This window comes from Pan troglodytes, chromosome 20 (genome assembly GCF_028858775.2).
Source record: "Pan troglodytes isolate AG18354 chromosome 20, NHGRI_mPanTro3-v2.0_pri, whole genome shotgun sequence".
Taxonomy (NCBI): domain Eukaryota; kingdom Metazoa; phylum Chordata; class Mammalia; order Primates; family Hominidae; genus Pan; species Pan troglodytes.
Window position 1 is genome coordinate 19905441 of NC_072418.2, and position 19656 is coordinate 19925096.

At 54.2% G+C, this 19656-nt stretch overlaps 1 protein-coding gene across 3 annotated transcripts; it reads right to left on the reverse strand.

The window, feature by feature from the left end:
• Positions 1-3997: 3997 nt before the first annotated feature.
• USHBP1 (USH1 protein network component harmonin binding protein 1) lies at positions 3998-18631 on the reverse strand. Of its 3 annotated transcripts, none has more exons than XM_024351942.3 (13): positions 18403-18631; positions 18088-18189; positions 17844-17992; positions 16384-16822; positions 13713-13838; positions 13413-13549; positions 13106-13246; positions 12032-12205; positions 10292-10541; positions 9210-9431; positions 5743-5849; positions 5414-5536; positions 3998-4254 (listed from the first exon to the last, which is right to left on the reverse strand). In XM_024351942.3, the coding sequence occupies exons 2-13, from the start codon at positions 18139-18141 to the stop codon at positions 4065-4067; spliced, it is 2112 nt and encodes a 703-aa protein (XP_024207710.2). In that variant the 5' UTR covers positions 18142-18189; positions 18403-18631; the 3' UTR covers positions 3998-4064. The 3 variants fall into 3 exon arrangements, with proteins under 3 accessions (XP_024207710.2, XP_024207709.2, XP_054529097.1); XM_024351941.3 differs by having other exon boundaries at positions 18513-18616; XM_054673122.2 differs by lacking the exons at positions 17844-17992; positions 18403-18631 and having other exon boundaries at positions 18088-18181.
• Between the last annotated feature and the right edge of the window lie 1025 nt (positions 18632-19656).

Consider the following 19656-nt stretch of genomic DNA (forward strand, 5'->3'; position numbering starts at 1 on the left):
GGCCTGGCGGCCGGCTGGACTGCAGATGTCTCTTCCAGGCGCCCTGGAACCTCGCAGCTGCCGCCACCTCCAACTCACCCCATCCCCCAGTACCGGGGCTGGGGCCCGCCCGACCAGCATTTATTAAGCACCCTTTGTATGCGAGGCCCGGGCTGGCGAGCCTCTGGCTCTGGGCAGGTTAACCTTTAACTGGCTGCACAAGCCCTTCCAGGAGTGACCTTTCACCTCGGAGTCTTGCAGCCCCAGCCACCCAGACTGTGGTCCCACCCCGCCCTGAGCCCAGAGCTGGACACCAGAGCATGCAGCTGGGCCTCTGAGAGCTCTGGCCAGGACAGTGCCTTCTGCGCACCCCCTCCTCTGCCTCCCAGAGCCCTGATGAGACTTGAAGAATTGCCCTCCCTGGAGTAGGGGGAAAGATTCTTGGAGATCTTACAACAATTAAAAAGAAACTGAGGTTCTGGGAGAGCCAGGCACACCCAGCCCTGGGCCTCTCAACCTGCTCCAGGGACGTTCTGGCTGCCTGGGAGGTGGAGGAGGAGGCGTTAGTAAACACAAAAAGCAGGAAGGACTAGGATTAGACATGAGCAAGGACTTCCCGAGGTCTAGAGTCGGGTTCTGCCCACAGCCTGATGTAATCCCTGCTGGGAGAGAGGAAGGCGTGGGTGGGCAGAGACGACCCTTTGGTTCTGAGGCTGCATGGGAATGTGACTGGTAATTTGGGATGAGGGCAGGGATCCTAGGCCCCTTGCCTGGACCTGCTAGGATCTTTGGTGGGGAGCATTGGGGTGGAGGTCTCACAGAAGGGATTGAAAAGAGATTTAGATGAGAGACAGGCACTGTGGCTCACGCCTGTAATCCCAACACTTTGGGAGGCCAAGTCAGGAGGATCTCTTGAGGCCAGGAGTTCAAGACCAGCCGGGGCAATAAAGTGAGACCCGTCTTGAGCCCAGGTGTTCAAGGCTGCAGTGGGTTATAATCACGTCAGGTCACTCCACTCCAGCCTGAGCAAGACCCTGTCTCAAAAAAAAAAAAAAAAAAGAAGAGGGAGAGAAGACTCAAGGAATCTTGAGGGGATTGTGAAGGGGAGGGAGCAAAGAACTAGGTTTGGGGGAGACGAGTCTTGCAAGGCAGCTGAGAGCTGGGTGGGAGATGGGGGAAGAAAGACCATCGCAGATCCCAGAAACTCCAGTAGTTCCAGTCCCAAAGGCTGCCCCACCCCCTTCCAGTAGCCTGGCCACCCCTGTGCCCCCTGGGGCCCGCCTGGGGGTGGATCAAGGCTCTACCCCGCCTCCCTGACCCCTGCCCGCGGCCCCGCAGTAACATTTGACCTTGCGGCGGCCGCAAACCGGGGACAAAGGGGCCTAGGCCCATCTGCTGAGGGGGCACCCGTGGGAATGGCCAGATCCTGCTGGGGCAGCCTGGGAACCTGTCTCCGCCCCCCCACATGTGACCTTGGCTCCCTTTGCCCCTCCACAGGCAACCTGGTGGGACCAGGAACTCAGTTAGGTCTTAGACTCTGGGGCTCGGCAGGGTACAGGGAAGAAATTCAGCTTCTCTGCCCCACCCCAACACGAGCAAGGTGGTCTGCCTCCATTTCCCTGCTTTCTTCAAAGTTGGCCCAAGTCCAGGGACAGCGTGTGGGTCGGAAGGTCACTAGCCCCAGCCCTCGCTGGAGGGGACTGTGCTCGCCACCATACTTCTTGTTCTGTTTCTGGGGTCAGGTTGACTGGATTCAAGTCCAGGCCGCTGACTGGCGCTGACCTCAGGCTGACGTGGTCCTGCCCTGGGAGAGGCGGTGAACACACCTGCACAGGTGAGGCCTGGAGCACCCGCCCCCAAGGCTGGGAATGAAAGTCTTTCTAATCCCCGTCTCGGGTTTCAGCTGCCACCCTGAAGGGGGACAGCTGGCCACTAATCCAAGCTTGGCTGGGTCGTTCCAAGCTCCCCTTTCCCAGACTCAGCCAGTCCTGGTGTGGAGGGGCAGGGAGATGTGACTTATGCAAATGACATGCTAATTCATTGCCTGCTATTAACCTGACACGTCCCACAGCTCCTGGGCCCCCAGGAGAAAGCTGGAACTGGCCACCATTGGCATTCATTCTGAGTTTCTCTTGAAGTACAACGCCCCCTGAGTCCCAGACTATTACCTTTGCTATGCCTGTCCCCCACCCAGAAACCCTTTACCTTATTTTATTTATTTATTTTTGAGACAGACTCTCCTATTTTGCCTAGGCTGGTCTTAAACCCCTGGGCTCAAGCAGTCCTCCTCCCTCGGCCTCCTGAGATACTGGGATTACAGGCAAGCTCGACCACATGGAGTCCAGAAACCCTTGACCTTAGCTTTGAGTTAGTAGCAACTCGTCATCCACACCCTGAATCTGAACCATTCCAGCTTCAGTCTCCCTCCTTTTTGTTTTGTTTTGTGTTTTATTTATTTATTTAGAGACAGAGTTTTGCTCTTATTGCCCAGGCACGATCTTGTTGTTGGCGCGATCTCGGTTCACTGCAACCCCCGCCTCTCAGGTTCAAGCAATTATCCTGCCTCAGTCTCCCGAGTAGCCGGGATTACAGGCATGTGCCACAACACCCAGCTAATTTTTGTATTTTTAGTAGAGACGGGGGTTTCACCATGTTGGCCAAGCTGGTCTCAAGCTCCTGACCTCAGGTGATCCTCCCCGCCTCGGCCTCCCAAAGTGCTGGGATTACAGGCATTAAGCCACCGCACCCGGCCTGTTTTTTATTGTTGTTGTTGTTGTTGTCGTTGTTTTTTGAGACAGAGTCTTGCTCTGTCACCAGGCTGGAGTGCAGTGGCACAACCTCGGCTCACTGCAACCTCCGACTCCCTGGTTCAAGCGATTCTCCTGCCCCAGCCTCCTGAGTAGCTGGGATTACAGGCACGCACCACCACGCCCAGCTAATTTTTGTATTTTTAGTACAGATGGGGTTTCACCATGTTGGCCTCTATCTTCTGACCTCGTGATCTGCCCACCTTGGCCTCCCAAAATGCTGGGATTACAGGCGTGAGCCACCGTGCCCGGCCCTGTTTTGTTTCTTTGAGACAAGGTATGTCACCCAAACTGGAGTGCCGTGGCTTGATCTCAGCTCACTGCAACGTCTGTCTCCCAGGTTCAAGCAATTATCCTGCCTCAGCCTCCTGAGTAGCTGGGACTACAGGCACACACCACCACACCCAGCTAATTTTTGTATTTTTAGTAGAGACGGGGGTTTCGCCATGTTGGCCAAGCTGGTCTCAAACTCCTGACCTCAGGTGATCCTCCCCGCCTCAGCCTCCCAAAGTGCTGAGATTACAGGCATGAGTCACCACGCCTGGCCTGTTTTTTTTTTTGAGACAAGGTCTTACTCTGTGACCCAGACTGGAGTGCAGTGGCGTGATCTCAGCTCACTGCAACCTCCACTTCCCAAGCTCAAGTTACCCTCCCACTTTAGCCTCCTAAATAGCTTTATAGGCACATGCCACCACGCCTGGCTAATTTTTGTATTTTTTTGTAGAAATGGGGTTTTGCCATGTTGCCCAGGCTGGTCTTGAACTCCTGGGCTCAAGTGATCTACCCACCTTGGCCTCCCAAAATGCTGGGATTACAGATGTGCACCACTGAGCCCGGCCCCCTTCAGGAAAATCTGCCAGCCAAACTCAGCATCTCCCTGGGAAGGGGCTGCCAGGAGAAGCTCTGTCCAGTCCCCATGAATCCCTCCCTGGGCTTCGGGAGACAGGCCAGTTGGAACTTCAGCTGTGGCTATGCAACCTCACGGACCCCCGAAATGCGTCAGTCCCAGGGACCTGGTCCCATAGCCCAGGTTGCTTCTGGCCTGACCCCACTGATATGAAGTTCACATTCCACTTGGTGCCAGGCCAAAGACACCTGAGTCTTTCTTCATTGCCTGGCCACACCCCATCAGGCCCTGGACACCCATGTGCACCAGCTTCCCTCACGCCAAATGTGCCCCAACATGCCAAATCATGCAACATGACATGATGTCACTCCAGGACAGTTTATGACATGCCACAGCTGTCTGGCATGTCCAGACATGGCTGGGTAAGGGGCCTACAGAAAGGTGTCCCCAAGCTGGGGAGGCGGGAGGGGAGGCCTGGGCTTCCCCAGGGCCCTTGCAGTGGCTTCGAGCACCGCCACCTCCTCGGCCTGCTGAGCCTCCATGAGTGCCATCTGCTGCTCCAACTTCCGGCGTTGCTCTTCCTGCTTCCGGTGGGCTCCTCGGAAGGCCAGGACCAGGGCGCTGGAAGGGGTGGGTGGCTGGGTCAGGAAACAGCCCCCGAGTCCACCCAAGGCAAGGGCCGTGTACTCCCACTCCCAGAATGGGGGCTCTTTCACATTGGATCTCCAAGGGTCCCAGCTAGCTGGTCTTTTTGTTGTTGTTGTTGTTGTTTGAGACAGAATTTCACGCTTGTCACCCAGGCTGGAGTGCAATGGTAAGATCTCCCCTCACTACAACCTCTGCCTCGTGGGTTCAAGTGATTCTCCTGCCTTAGCCTCCCAAGTAGCTGGGATTACAGGCGCCCACCACCACGCCCAGCTAATTTTTTTGTATTTTTTAATAGAGACAGGGTTTCACGATGTTGCCCAGACTGGTCTTGAACTCCTGACCTCAGGTGATCCGCCTGCCTCAGCCTCCCAAAGTGCTGGGATTACAGGCGTGAGCCACCATGCCCAGCCTGTTTTTTCTTGTTGTTGTTTTTTGAGATGGGGTTTCGCTCTTGTTGCCCAGGCTGGAGTGCAATGGCACAATCTCGGCTCACTGCAACCTCTGCCTCCCGGATTCAAGCGATTCTCCTGCCTCAGCCTACCGAGTAGCTGGGATCACAGGCATGCGCCACCACGCCTGGCTAATTTTGTATTTTTAGTAGAGATGGGGTTTCTCCATGTTGGTCAGGCTGGTCTTGAACTCCCGACCTCAGGTGATCTGCCCACCTTGGCCTCCCAAAGTGCTGGGATTTCAGGCGTGAGCCACTGCGCCTGGCCCAGCCTGTTGTTTTTTTTTTTTTTAGACAGAGTCTTGCTCTGTCACCCAAGCTGGAGTGCAGTGGTGTGATCTCTGCTCACCACAACCTCCACCTCCTGGGTTTAAGCAATTCTCCTGTCTCCCAAGTAGCTGGAATTACAGGCACGTGCAAAGACGCCTAGCTAATTTTTGTATTTTTAGTAGAGATGGGGTTTCACCACGTTGGCCAGGCTGGTCTCAAACTCCTGACCTCAAGTGATCTGCCGGCCTCAGCCTCCCAACATGCTGGGATTACAGGTGTGAGCCACCACACCTGGCCGTTACTGCCTATCTTGGGGCAGTGGGGAATGCTAAGCCCCAGAGACAGCCAGGGATACTTCTGATATCCTGGTGGGGGATGGTGCCGGGGGATTGGGGGGATGCAGAACAGTCCTACCTGTGGGCTTTGCACAAATCCCTGTTCAGCTCAGCACTCTGAGACCGTCTGGCTCGCCCCTTCTGAGCCACCTGTTCCAGCTCCCTGCACAGAGACTGCAGCTGCTCCTGCAGGTCCAGTGTCCTGTTGCGAAGGGGAAGAGAGGGGGCTCACAGCCCCAGCTGATCCTATTTCCCAGGTCTCCTCCTACCCACCTGCCCACAGTATTGTCATGTAAACACACCTGTACACCGGGGTACACCTTAGCTTCTACTGCAGACGACACTCCCGGGGGCTCTCACATAGGCTGCCTGCCCACCCCCCGCGCAGCCCAGGACCCAGGCACACACCTGGTGAGCGATGCTGCCAGTTCCTGGGCTAACTTCTCTGGGTCCCAGGCTCTGCCCACCTGGCCACCATCAATGCCACTGGTGCCACCAGGGACAGCAGGAAGGCCCTAAGGGAGGCAGAAGACAAGAAAGTGACATTAACCTAGGCCAAGTCCGTGCTTGGCCCACACTGGACATTGGAGCTGCCCAGACAGTGGCAGCTGCTGTGCTCTCAGAGACCCCCATCTGGTTCGATATACCAATAAGAGCAAAATTATACTCTGATAAGGGAAATATCCTATTTAATTAAAAAAAATTTTTTTGAGACAGAGTCTCACTCTGCCACCCAGGCTGGAGTACAGTGGCACGATCTTGGCTGACAGCAACCTCCGCCTCCCAGGTTCAAGCGATTCTCCTGCCTCAGCCTCCCAAGTAGTTGGGATTACAGACACATGCCACCAGACCCGGCTACTTTTCGTATTTTTAGTAGAGACAGAGTTTCACCATGTTGGCCAGGCTGGTCTCGAACCTCATCTCTAAAAATAAAATTTAGGGGCCAGATGTGGTAGCTCATGCCTGTAATCCCAGCACTTTGGGAGGCCAAGACGGGTGGATCACTTGAGGTCAGGCGTTCAAGACCAGCCTGGTCAACATGGTGAAACCCTGTCTCTACTAAAAATACAAAAATTAGTCTGGCATGGTGGCAGACCCCTGTAATCCCAGCTACTTGGGAGGCTAAGGCAGGAGAATCGCTTGAACTTGGGAGGTGGAGGTTGCAGTGAGCCAAGATCATGCCACTGCACTCCAGCCTGGGCAACAGAGTAAGATTCGGTCTCAAAAAAAAAAATTAGCCAGGCATGGTGGTGGGCACCAGGAGTCCCAACTAACTGGGCGGCTGAGGCAGGAGAATCACTTGAAGCTGGGAGGCAGAGGTTGGAGTGAGCTGGGATCGCAGCACTGCACTCTAGCCTGAGCAACACAGTGAGACTCTGTCTCAAAAAAAAACAACAACAAAAAAAACAAAAACAAAAACTAGAGCTCCATGGGAAGTCCTTCCTCCTGTCTAATCCTTGTTTGAAATAATAATAATTTTTTTTTGAGAAGAGTCTCGCTCTGTCGCCCAGGCTAGAGTGCACTGGCATGATCTCAGCTCACTGCCAGCTCTGCCTCCCGGGTTCACGCCATTCTCCTGCCTCAGCCTCCCGAGTAGCTGGGACTACAGGCGCCCGCCACCATCCCCAGCTAATTTTTTGTATTTTTAGCAGAGACAGGGTTTCACCGTGTTAGCAAGGATGGTCTCTATCTCCTGACCTCGTGATCCGCCCATCTCAGCCTCCCAAAGTGCTAAGATTACAGGCTGGGATTACAGGCATGAGCCATCGTGCCCGGACAGTAATAATTTTTTTTCTTTTTTTTTTTTGAGACGGAGTCTTGCTCTGTCGCCCAGGCTGGAGTGCAGTGGCGCAATCTCGGCTCACTGCAACCTCCGCCCCTCCAGGTTTAAGCAATTCTCTGTCTCAGCCTCTGGAGTAGCTGGGATTACAGGCGCGTGCCACCACGCCCAGCTAATTTTTTTGTATTTTTAGTAGAGACAGGGTTTCACCATGTTGGCCAGGCTGGTCTTGAACTCCTGACCTCATGATCCACCCGCCTCGGCCTCCCAAAGTGCTGGGATTACAGGTGTGAGCCACCGTGCCTGGCCAATAATAATTTTTTAAAAATTAGGCTGGGCGTGGTGGCTCACGCCTGTAATCCCAGCACTTTGGGAGGCCGAGACGGGCGGGTCAGCCTGAGGTCAGGAGTTTGAGAGCAGCCTGGCCAACATGGTGAAACCCTGTCACTACTAAAAATACAAAAATTAGCTGGGTGTGGTAGTGCACGCCTGTAATTCCAGCTACTCGGGAAGCCAAAGCAGGAGAATCGCTTGAACCTGGGACGCAGAGATTGCAGTGAGCCAAGATCGCACCACTGCACTCCAGCCTGGGTGACAGAGCACGATCCGTTTCCCAAAAAAAAAAAAAAAAAAAATTAAAGGCCAGGCGCTGTGGCTCATGGCTGTAATCCCAGTACTTTGGGAGGCTGAGGTGGGCAGATCACCTGAGGTCAGGAGTTCTACACCAGCCTGGCCAACATGGTGAAACCCCATCTCTACTAAAAAATACAAAAATTGGCCAGGCACGGTGGCTCACGCCTGTAATCCCAGCACTTTGGGAGGCCGAGGCAGGTGGATCACAAGGTCAGGAGATCGAGACCATCTTGGCTAACACAATGAAACCCCGTCTCTACTAAAAAAATACAAAAAAAATTAGCCGGGTGTGGTGGCGGGCGCCTGTAGTCACAGCTACTCGGCAGGCTGAGGCAGGAGAATGGCGTGAACCCGGGAGGCGGAGCTTGCAGTGAGCCGAGATTGCACCACTGCACTCCAGCCTGGGCAACAGAGCGACACTCTGCCTCAAAAAAAATAAAAAATAATAATAAATAAGCCGGGTGCAGTGGCTCAAGCCTGTAATCCCAACACTTTGGGAGGCTGAGGCAGGCGTATCACCTGAGGTTCAGAGTTCGAGACCAGCCTTAGTAACATGGGGAAACCTCATCTACACTAAAAATACAAAAATTAGCCGGGCGTGGTGGCGCATGCCTGTAGTCCCAGCTACTCAGGAGGCTGAGGCAGGAGAATCACTTGAACCCAGGAGGCGGAGGTTGTGGTAAGCCAAGATCGGGCCATTGCACTCCAGCCTGGGCAACAAGAGCAAAACTCTGTCTCAAAAAAAAAAAAGAGATGAGATCTCGCTGTGTGGCCCAGGCTGGAGTGAAATGACATAATCGTGGCTCGCTGAAGCCTCCAACTCCGGGTTCAAGTGATCGTCCCACCTCAGCCACCCGAGTAGCTGGGACCACTGTGATAAGGGAAATAAATAACAGGAAACCGCATCTGAAGTCACTCCAGGAGGGCTTCCTTGAGGAGGTGATGTCTAAGCTGAGATCTACAGGAGGTCGAGGACTTTATGACACAAAGAGGGAAGTGACCGGTGTTCCTGGCAGGGACACAGAATATACAAAGGCTTGGAGGTAGGAGAGATGATTTAAAGAGCTGCATTAAGGACAGGTGCGGCGACTCATGCCTGTAATCTCAGCACTTTGGGAGGTGGAGGCAGGCGAAACATTTGAGGCCAGGAGTTCGAGAGCAGCCTGGCCAACATGGTGAACTGCAACTCTACAAAACTGCATCTCTACAAAACATACAAAAAATAGCTAGATGTGGTGGTGCGTGTCTGTAATCCCAGCTACTCAGGAGGCTGAGACAGGAGAATCGCTTGAACCTGGGAGGCAGAGGTTGTGGTGAGCCGAGATTGCAACATTGCATTCCAGCCTGGGCAACAAGAGCCAAACTCCGTCTCAAAAAAAACAAAAAAAAGAGGCTGTGATTGACAGGGCTATGTTCTCATTAGTAAGCTACTCCCCTACCAGGTTCAGGCAGGGCAGCTCACCTGATACCACTCTTCCTCGTCCCCGCTGCTGCCACCTCCGCTGCTATGTCCGCCACTGCTGTTTGCCCCACCAGCCTGGAGCTCCGCCCGTTCCCACCGCAGCTGCTCCAGCAGGAGCACGTGAGCTGGACCCAGGGCTCGGAGGGCAGCCTCCCGCAGCTCTAGGCCCCGCTTCTCACGCCGCACCAGCTGCAGCCGAAGCATCAGGTCCGCCAGGGCCTCCTGTGGGACCAAGGAGAGGGGAGAGAATTTATGCTTCTACGGTCAACTGCAGGGAAACTGAGGCCCCAAGAGGCACCCACTGAGGACTATTCAGACAAAAACTGTGACTTTTGGCCAGGCGCAGTGGCTCATGCCTGTAATCCCAGCACTTTGGGAGGCCAAAGTGGGTGGATTACCTGAGGTCAGGAGTTTGAGACGAGCCTGGCCAACATGGTGAAAACCCGTCTCCATTAAAAATACAAAAATTAGCCAGGTGTGGTGGTGCACACCCGTAATCCCAGCTACTCGGGAGGCTGAGGCAGGAGAATCACTTGAACCCAGCAGTGGGGCAGAGGCTGAAGTGAGCCAAGATAGCGCCACAGCACTCCAGCCTGGGTGAGAGCAAGACTCCGTCTCAAAAAACAAACAAACAAACAAACTAGGACCTTCACCATTCACCATGTTCTTGTGAGGTGGAAATATCTTCCTCCCATAAAAGCTACAGCTGTAGAAATGGCATTTCCTAGAGGGGCAAGTAGCTTACATAGGTCAAGTATTAGTTCTGTCAAAGCTTCTGGAGTTTCTCTAACTCCAGAACCTCAAGTTTTTCATGCCAAGCTACAAACCCAAGATTGTGTTCTTTGCTCCCATCTCTTCCCATAGGAAGGGCATTTTGGAGAGCCAGATTTGTAGTCTAATGAGAAACTGAACCCCAGAAAACAAACTCCTATTAATCCCTCAAAACCCCAGCTCCAATTCTCCCTTCACAATGCCTGCACTCAGCCCAGCAGAATTCTCCTTTGCTCCTTGGTCCCCCGACCTCAGTAAAGGATTTTGTCCCACCAAGAAAGACTGACACAGTGGCCACAGCCCATTTGTACCCTTGTGGCCACCAGGTCCTGCTGAATTTGTGTCTTCTCCAGTCGGGGAAGAGCTGGGCCAGCCTGGGTCCCCAGAATGGCCTGCACCATGGCTTCTGCACGGGGCACAGTGGGCATGGGTGCCAAAGTGGGGCCAGGCTCTGAGAGAATCTTCACTAGAGAACGGCGCTCCTGGAGACGCTGGACATAGCTTCGGAGCTGGAAAGCCACTTCCTGTGGGGTGGGCTTATCCACACTGCTGCCTTCAGGGCTATAGAAAACAGAAAAGGTGCCTATGTCAACACTGGCAGGCATAGGTGGGTTAACTTCATGCCAATCCTGGTAGGGTCCGTCACCTTCCATCTCACTGGCCACGATGGAATCTATGCCATCTTTGGTGGTCGCTGTCACACCAACATACCCCACTAGGCACCACCTTCCATCAAGACCACATGGTGGCCAGGTGCGGTGATGCATGCCTGTAACCCCAGCACTTTGGGAGGCTGAGGTGGGAGGATTGCTTGAAGCCAGAAGTTTGAGACCAGCATAGGCAACAGAGTGAGAATCCATCTTTTTTTTTTTTTTTTTTTGAGACGCAGTCTTGCTCTGTCGCCCAGGCTGGAGTGCAGTGGCATAACCTCGGCTCACTGCAAGCTCCACCTCCCGGGTTCACGCCATTCTCCTGTCTCAGCCTCCCAAGTAGGTAGGACTACAGGCGCTCGCCACCACGCCCGGCTAATTTTTTTTTTTTTTTTTTTTTTTTTTTAGTAGAGACGAGGTTTCACCGTGTTAGCCAGGATGGTCTCGATCTCCTGACCTTGTGATCTGCCCACCTCGGCCTTCCAAAGTGCTGGGATTACAGGCGTGAGCCACCGTGCCCGGCCGAGAATCCGTCTTTATAAAAAATTAGCTGCGGCCGGGCGCAGTGCCTAACGCCTGTAATCCCAGCACTTTGGGAGGCCGAGGCAAGTGGATCACCTGAGGTCAGGAGTTCGAGACCAGCCTGACCAATATGGAGAAACCCCGTCTCTACTAAAAATTCAAAATTAGCCGGGTGTGGTAGTGGGAGCCTGTAATCCCAGCTACTCGGGAGGCTGAGGCAGGAGAATCCCTTGAACCCGGGAGGCAGAGGTTGCAGTGAGCCGAGATTGGACCACTGGACTCTAGCCTGGGCGACAAAAGTGAAACTCTGTCTCAAAAAAAAAAAAAAAAAAAAGACAGGGTCTCACTCTGTCACCCAGGCTGGAGTGCAGTGGTGCAATCTCAGCTCACTGCAGCCTCCACCTCCCAGACTCAAGGCATCCTCCCACCTCAGCCTCCCAAGTAGCTGGTACTACGCGGGCACACCACCATGCCCAGCTAATTTGTTTGTAGTTTTGGTAGAGAAGGACTTTCGCCATGTTACAAGGGCTGGTCTTGAACTACTGAGCTCAAACGATCTGCCTGCCTCGGCCTCCCAAAGTGCTGGGATTACAGGCTTGAGCCACTGTGCCTGGCTGTGGGTGCCAGTTTTAACCAGTAGGCATTGTCATTCATCTTCATGCCAACTGCAATGTCTGTCAACGACCATGCCAACTTTGTCAAGTAGCAACAGGCCAACTGCAGTTGAGCCTCATGTCAACCAACTACAGTGAGCTCCATACCGACCTTGCTGGACACAGCCACACCAAGCCCCGAAACGTGGTGAGCTCTGGGAGCCCCATTCCCCAGTCAAGACCCCACTCCTCAACCAGGCCAGTTCCCAGGGTTCCAGGGGGGTACCTTGGCTGTGGATTCTGCTGTGCTCCTGCATCCATGGCAGCCTCCTCTTGTGCCAGCAGCCTCCATGCTTCCTTTTCAGCTGCTTGCAGGTCACTCATGGGGGCTTCGTCTCCTGCTCCTGAGTCGGCCTCCCGCAGAGCAAGCAGAACCCTGTATGCCTCTTCACAGTGTTCACTGTGGGACACTGGTTCTGAGTGCTTCAGGACACTCAGCTCGGCTGGGTGCAATGGCCCTCACCTGTAGTCCCAGCACTTTGGGAGGCTGAGGCGGGAGGATTACCTGAGGTCAGGAGTTCGAGACCAGCCTGACCAACATGGTGAAACCCCGTCTCTACTAAAAAGACAAAGATTAGCAAGGTGTGGTGGTACGCACCTGTACTTCCAGCTACTCAGGAGGCTGAGGCAGGAGAATCACTTGAACTGGGGAGGCGGAGGTTGCAGTGAGCCAAGATGGCACCACTGCACTCCAGCCTGGGTGACAGAGCAAGACTCTGTCTCAAAAAAAAAAGAAAAAAGAAAAAAGAAAAAAAAATCCACTTAGCTACATCTCGCTCTATAGGTGCCAGTCCCCACTTGCTCCTGAACCCCTCTTCTCCCCACTGCCCTCAGCTCTGGATGCATGCAGACTCCCTTAGCAACCCTGAACTAAAATTGCCTTAAGTTAATTTCTGGGCCAGGCAAGGTGGCTCACACCTGTAATCCCAGCACTTTAGGAGGCCCAGTGGGGGGGGATCATGAGGTCAGGAGTTCGAGACTAGCCTGGCCAACATGGTGAAACCCATCTCTACTAAAAATACAAAAATTAGCTGGCTATGGTGGCATATGCCTGTAATCCCAGCTACTCAGGAGGCTGAGACATGAGTATCATTTGAACCCAGGAGGCAGAGGTTGCAGTGAGCTGAGATCTCACCACTGCACTCCAGCCTGGGCAACACAGCAAGATTCTGTCTCAAAAAAAAAAATTAATTTCTGAAGTGGGGAAGGTGCTCTCCAGTGAGGGTTCTGTGGATTGGGGCCATCCTCAGAAAGCCCATTCCCTCCCCAGCTGGTGACATCACTGGCAGGGTGCACTGACCTGTACTGCAAGGCCAGATGCAATGCTGTGGCCTCAGCCTCCCGCTGGCCTAGCTGCATGCTGAGGCCTTCACAGCGGCCCTTGTATCCCTGGAGCACAGCTGATAGTAGACGATTAAAGCATTTGAGCTTCTCAATGCTCCTGTCCCCGAAGGTGGGGAAGAGGGAAAGTCAGAGGCCTTCTAAGGCAGTCAGGCCTCAATTTCCACCCTTTCCCTCCCTCCTGTTGCAGCTTCAGACTCCTGGCTTTATAACTCAGTTGGAGGAGGTGCCTGTGCCCTTATGAGCTCAGCATTTGAGTCTCTTACCCCCGGAGGTGCTCCATCTGGGCTTCCATGATGTGCATCTCAGGACTGAGGGGCTGGGTGGGAAGAGACCCAAGGATCTGGGTGCCGGAATGGCTGTGGAGGCGCCGTAGCAGGGGGTGAGCCAGGGAGAAGGAGTCCTGCCAAGAGGAAGTGATATAATTGACCCCAATTGTCACCAAGAGCCTGGGATTGTAGGCATTTTGCAACCCCAAAGCTGTTGGATCCCATGACAAAGATTTGAGTCTCATTCCCTGAAGGCTAAGGACATCAAGACCATGGGATTGAACTTCTCGCACTCACCTGAGTCTCCCAGGGTTCCCTGTCTGCCTCAGAGCTGCTAGAACCACTGCCTGAGCCACCTGCTTGGTTGTGGGAAAGACGTGGGCAGGGCTCCAGCCTCAAGAGGGAATCCTGCAGCTCTTGAACCTGGGAAAGATGAGGGGGACGTCAGGCCTAGGGGCTCAAACCAACCACCAGCCCTCCCTCCCCAAGGCCTGTTCTTGGGGAAGTGGCAAGAACCCTAGCTGGAAGGCAAGAGGCTTGGATACTTAGCCTGCCAAAAATCTCACTATCTGACCTTGGGAATGTTTCTCAGCTGCTGAGGATTTTATTTTTCCTAGCAGAAAAATGGGCCCCACTCTGGGGAAAAATGAATCCCTGGACTGGGCTCCCAAGTTTTTCTACCAGCCTAAGATGAGGGCTTCCCTCTCAATATCTCATTCAGCCACATGGCTTTTTTATTTTTATTTTTATTTTTGAGATGGAGTCTTGCTCTGTTACCTAGGCTGGAGTGCAGTGGCACAGTCTCAGCTCACTGCAACCTCTGCCTCCCGGGTTCAAGTGATTCTCCTGCTTCAGCCTCCCGAGTAGCTGGGATTACAGGCATCTGCCACCATGCCTGACAAATATTTGTATTCTCAGTAGAGATGGGGTTTCACCATGTTGACCAGGCTGGTCTTGAACTCCTGACCTCAAGTGATCTTCCTGACTCAGCCTCCCAAAGTGCTGGGATTACAGGCATGAGACACTGCACCCGGCAGCCACATGGCTTTAAATGCCACCTGTGTGCTAAGGATGCTCAAGTGTCTCCCTTCTGGCCTGCTGTCTCCTCTGAGCCCTGGACTCAGACATATAGCTGCTCCCTTGAGGACCCCACGTGGATGTCTCATGGACACTTGAGCTTATCAAGGGCTAAAGAGATCTGGTCACCCCCAGCCAAACCTGCCTACCCTGTAGCTCCTCCATCTCTCCCTTCTAGTCCAGCAGGTCCCAAAGCCTGAAGTTGTCCTTGACTTCTCTCTAGCCTTCACACTCACACGTCAGTTCCATCTGCCACATCACCCAGAATCCGTCCGCATCTCTCCACTTCTACAACCTCCACCATCGTGCATGTCTGGACCAATGAAGTCGCCTCCTGGCTCTCCAGGAGTCCACCCTCACCTCCGCCACCAGAGGGCGCCTGTGAACACCTGCGTCGAGCATGCCCCTCCTCTGCTCAAAACCCTCCAGGGCTCTCACCTTAATCAAAGCAAAGCCCAAGCGTCTCCTTGCAGCCCACGAGGCCCTACGCGATCTGCATTTGTTCTCCCTCTGTTCTGTTCTGGCTCCCCACACTCTCCCTGTTGCCCCCTGTGTTCCAGCCACACTGGCCTCCTTCGGGTTTCTTGAACAGGCGAGTCATGCTGCCACTCCAGGGCCTACTCCCACCACCCTCAGTTTTCTTTCTTTTTCTTTTTCTTTTTCTTTTTTTTTTTTTGAGAAAGAGTTTTCTTCTGTCGCCCAGGCTGGAGTGCAATGGCGGGATCTCGGCTCACTGCAAGCTCCGCCCCCTGGGTTCACGCCATTCTCCTGCCTCAGCCCCCGGAGTAGCTGGGACTACAGGCACCCGCCACCACGCCCGGCTAATTTTTTGTATTTTTAGTAGAGACGGGGTTTCACCGTGTTAGCCAGGATGGTCTCGATCTCCTGACCTCGTGATCTGTGCCTCGGCCTCCCAAAGTGCTGGGATTACAGGCGTGAGCCACCGTGCCCAGCATTTTTTTTTTTTTTTTTTTTTTTTTTTTTTTTTGAGACAGAGTCTCACTCCGTCACCCAGGCTGGAGTGCAGTGGTGCGATCTCGGCTCACTGCAACCTCCACCTCCTGGGATCAGGCGATTCTCGTGCCTTAGCCTCCCTGGTAGCTGCAGAATTGTGTCAAGCAATTCTCCTGCCTCAGCCTCCCGAGTAGCTGGGATTGCAGGCACGTGCCACCACACCTGGCTAACTTTTGTATTTTTAGTAAAGACAAGGTTTCACCATGTTGGCCAGGCTGGTCTCTAACTCCTGGCCTCAAGGGAGCCACCCACCTCGGCCTCCCAAAGTGCTGGTGTAGATTACAGGCATGAGCCACTGCACCCAGCCAACCTGGCTGATTTTTTTTTTTTTTTTTTTTTTGAGACAGAGTCTCACTCTGTACCTCAGGCTGGAGTGCATTGGCATGATCTCAGCTGACTGCCATCTCCATCACCCGGGTTCAAGCGATTCTCCTGCTTCAGCCTCCTGAGTAGCTGGGATTACAGGCCTATGCCACCGCACCCAGCTAATTTTTTTTTTTTTGTATTTTTAGTAGAGATGGGGTTTGACCATGTTGGCCAAGCTGGCCTTGAACTCCTGACTTTGTGATCCACCCACCTCAGCCTCCCAAAGTGCTGGGATTACAGGTGTGAGCCACTGTGCCTGGCCAACCTGGCTGATTTTTAATTTTTTTGCAGAGGTGGCAGTCTTGCTGTGTTGCCGAGGCTGGTCTTGAACTCCTGGCCTCAAAGGATCCTTCTGCCTCCACCTCCCAAAGTGCTGGGATTATAGGTGTCAGCCACCACACCCAGCCTTAAAAGGTTTTTTGAATGAACAAATGAATGAATATTGCCTACATCAGGCCCACCTCCTCCCTCAGACAGAGAGCCACATGGGACTCAGGATGGCCCCACTCACCTCTTTCTGCAGCGTCTCCTTCTCAGCTCGGATGGCCTCCAGGGAGGCCTGCGTGTGGACCAGCTCATCCTCTCGGCTACTCAGGGCCAGCCGGAGCCAGGCATTCCTCTCGGCCAGGCGAGCTGCCTCTCGCTGGCAGCTCCCTGCCCCTTCCTGCTTCCCAAGGGGACCTGGTCCCCCTTCGCTTGTGCCTTCCAACTCCATCGGCCCAGGATGGCTGGGGGGCCGGTGGCGCCAGGCTGCAGCCGCTGCCTCCAGGGAGCTCAGAGCGTGCTGGAGGGTCTGAAACACATCGGGGGCCCCATTCCCAGGGGGCACAGTCTCCTCGTACTGTAGGGCTGCTTCTGGGGCTTGGTGGGCTTCCACTGCAGGTTTGTGGGGCACTTCGGGGGCTGAGGCCAGTTCCCTGCCAGAGCCCCCATCTGTCTTCTTGTCAGTCCTGTGGACACCAACTCAGGCACTTGAGTCACTCCATGCTGGGCAAGGAATTCTTTTTTATTTTTTGAGACGGAGTCTTACTCTGTTGCCCAGCCTGGAGTGCAGTGGCGCGATCTCGGCTCACTGCAACCTCCACCTCCTGGGTTCAAGTGATTCTCCTGCCTCGGTCCCCCAAGTAGCTGGGATTACAGGCTCCCACCACCACGCCTGGCTAATTTTTGTATTTTTAGTAGAGACAGGGTTTCACCATGTTGGCTAGGCTGGTGTCAAACTCCTGACCTCAGGTGATCCGCCCAACTCGGCCTCCCAAAGTGCTGGGATTATAGGCATGAGCCACCACGCTCGGCCCTGGGCAGGGAATTCTGAGGGCTTAAACTTCATGGTCTTGGGGAGGTGTGAGCGGAGCAGGGAGTTGGCAAGAGCTGCGTGTTCTGGGACTGGCATCCCAGGGTGAGACTGGGAGGCTGTGAATTCAAGGAAGAGGCTAGACAGAGGTGGTGAAGAAGTTGGAGGGGAGACCTGGAGCTGAGAAACAGAGTGAAGTTGGACTGTGACGGGCACTGGGAAAGGCCTGAAGGTGAGAGACAGAAGTTTCTGGAAATAGGGTCTTCTGGGGCGGTGGCTTACACTTGTAATCCCAGCACTTTTGGAGGCCGAAGTTGGGGGATCACTTAAGGGCAGGAGTTCAAGACCAGCCTGGCTAATGTGGCAAGACCCTGTCTCACTAAAAATGCAAAACTTAGCCGGATGTGGTGGCGCACACCTGTAATCCCAGCTACTCAGGAAGCTGAGGCTCCCGCTTGAACCCAGGAGGCAGGGGTTGCTGTGAGCGGAGACTGTGCCACCGCACTGCACTGCAGCCTGGGTGACACAGCAAGACTCAAAAAAAAAAAAAGAAAGTCAGGCAGAAGGCAATAGGGAGCTATGGTAGGTGTGTGAGCAGAGCGGGCACATCAGCAGATCTGTGGATGGCAAAGACGCGTCTGGACTGGAGTGAAGGGCACAGACCAAGCGGGTCTTACCTGCTTCCTAGGCCTTGGCCACTGACCTCCTCCATGGGGCCCAGCTGCTCCAGCCCGGAGCTCACCGGAGGTGGGGCAAAGCTGGGCTTGGAGCTCCCACTGGCTGCCTCGACCTCCTCTGAACTCTCAGCCACGGGATCCAGTTCACCCTGCAAATGACCCCCGGGGCCCTGCTCTGAGCCAGGCAGGACAGGACCTTGGGGTCCCCAGGAGCTGGGTGTGGAGGGGAGAGGGTGACACTTACGGGTGGAGCATGCCTCCCTCGCCGGCTTCGGGGCCGTGTGGCCCGGGCACTCATTGCTGTCCAGAAGCCAGTGCCCTCTGAATGCTTCTCCTTCGTCAACCCCTAAAACCACAGCCTGCCATGAGCTCTTGCCTTTGTTGTCCTGGACAAAGGACAACCTCAATTTCCTCTGCTGTGAAATGGGGCATTGACTACCCCTCAGGAAGGGATTTTGTTATCAATGTTGATTGGGCAGATTTGAATGCCTCCCTGGACAGGGAGCTCACTACCTAACAAGGTTGTCCTGATCTCCCCCTTCTTCTCTGTCTTCTTTACCTTCACTACGTCTTTGTCCACTTTCCTCCTCTATTTGAGCCTGGGAATGCGATCTCAAGAATTCCCTCTCCTCCCCGGCCCTCCTAAATGAGAGGTTCAGCTCTCTTTACCTCTCTGATCCTCTGGGGGTAACTTGATCAGAGGCCTGAGTCCCTGGACACTCTGTTGGGGTCACTCTGGCCACTGCCTGTTCAGGCCTGGGCTGGCCAAGCCTGGCCTGGGAGGGGCCGGGAAACAGGAAACCCCCTCCCCTGGTCACGTGACTTGTTATTGTGTTGTTTCCTTCTTGGGTACAGCGGCTTCCTGCAGCCCTAGCGGGGCACACATACCTGACTCCCAAGGTTTCAGCCCCTCCTCATCTCAGCCTCCAAGCTCATGGCCCTTCTAGCTCTGACTCTTGGATTTTATTTCTCAAGAGCTAGAATGGGCCGAGCACCATGGCTCACGCCTGTAATCCCAGCACTCTGGGAAGCTGAGGAAGACAGATCGCTTGAGTCCAAGAGTTTTTAAGACAAGCCTGGGCAACATGGCGAGACCCCCGTCTTTACAAAAAATATAAAAATTAGCCAGGAGTAGTGGCGTACGCCTGTAGTCCCAGCTACTCGGGAGGCTGAGGTGGGAGGATTGCTTAGCACCTGGAAGTTGAGGCTGCAGTGAGCCGTGGTCACGTCACTGCACTCCATTCTGGGTAATAAGGCAAGACCCTGTCTCAAAAAGAAAGAAAAAAAAAGAGCAAGAATGTTCCCCTGAGCTGATGGTTTTTATTTGGCTCCCCTGTGAACTTTTCTTCTCTGGCTGTCTCTTCATTGTGGGCTGACAGTTCTCTCTCCTTTTTTTTTTTTTTTTTTTAAGACGGAGTCTTGCTCTGTCGCCCAGCCTAGAGTGCAGTGGCACAACGTTGGCTTATTGCATCCTCCACCTCCTGGGTTCAAGAAATTCTCCTGCCTCAGCCTCCCAAGTAGCTGGGATTACAAGTGCCCACCACAATGCCCAACTAATTTTTGTATTTTTAGTAGAGACAGGGTTTCACCATGCTGACCAGGCTGGTCTCGAACTCCTGACCTCAAGTGATCTGCCAGCCTCGGCCTCCCAAAGTGCTGGGATTACAGGCGTGAGCCACCGCACCCGGCTAGGGATGGGTTTTTGCCATGTTGGCCAGGCTGGTCTTAAACTCCTGACCTCAGGTGATCCACCCACCTCAGCCTCCCAAAGTGTTGGGATTACAGGCATGAGCCACCGACCCCACCAGCCCCA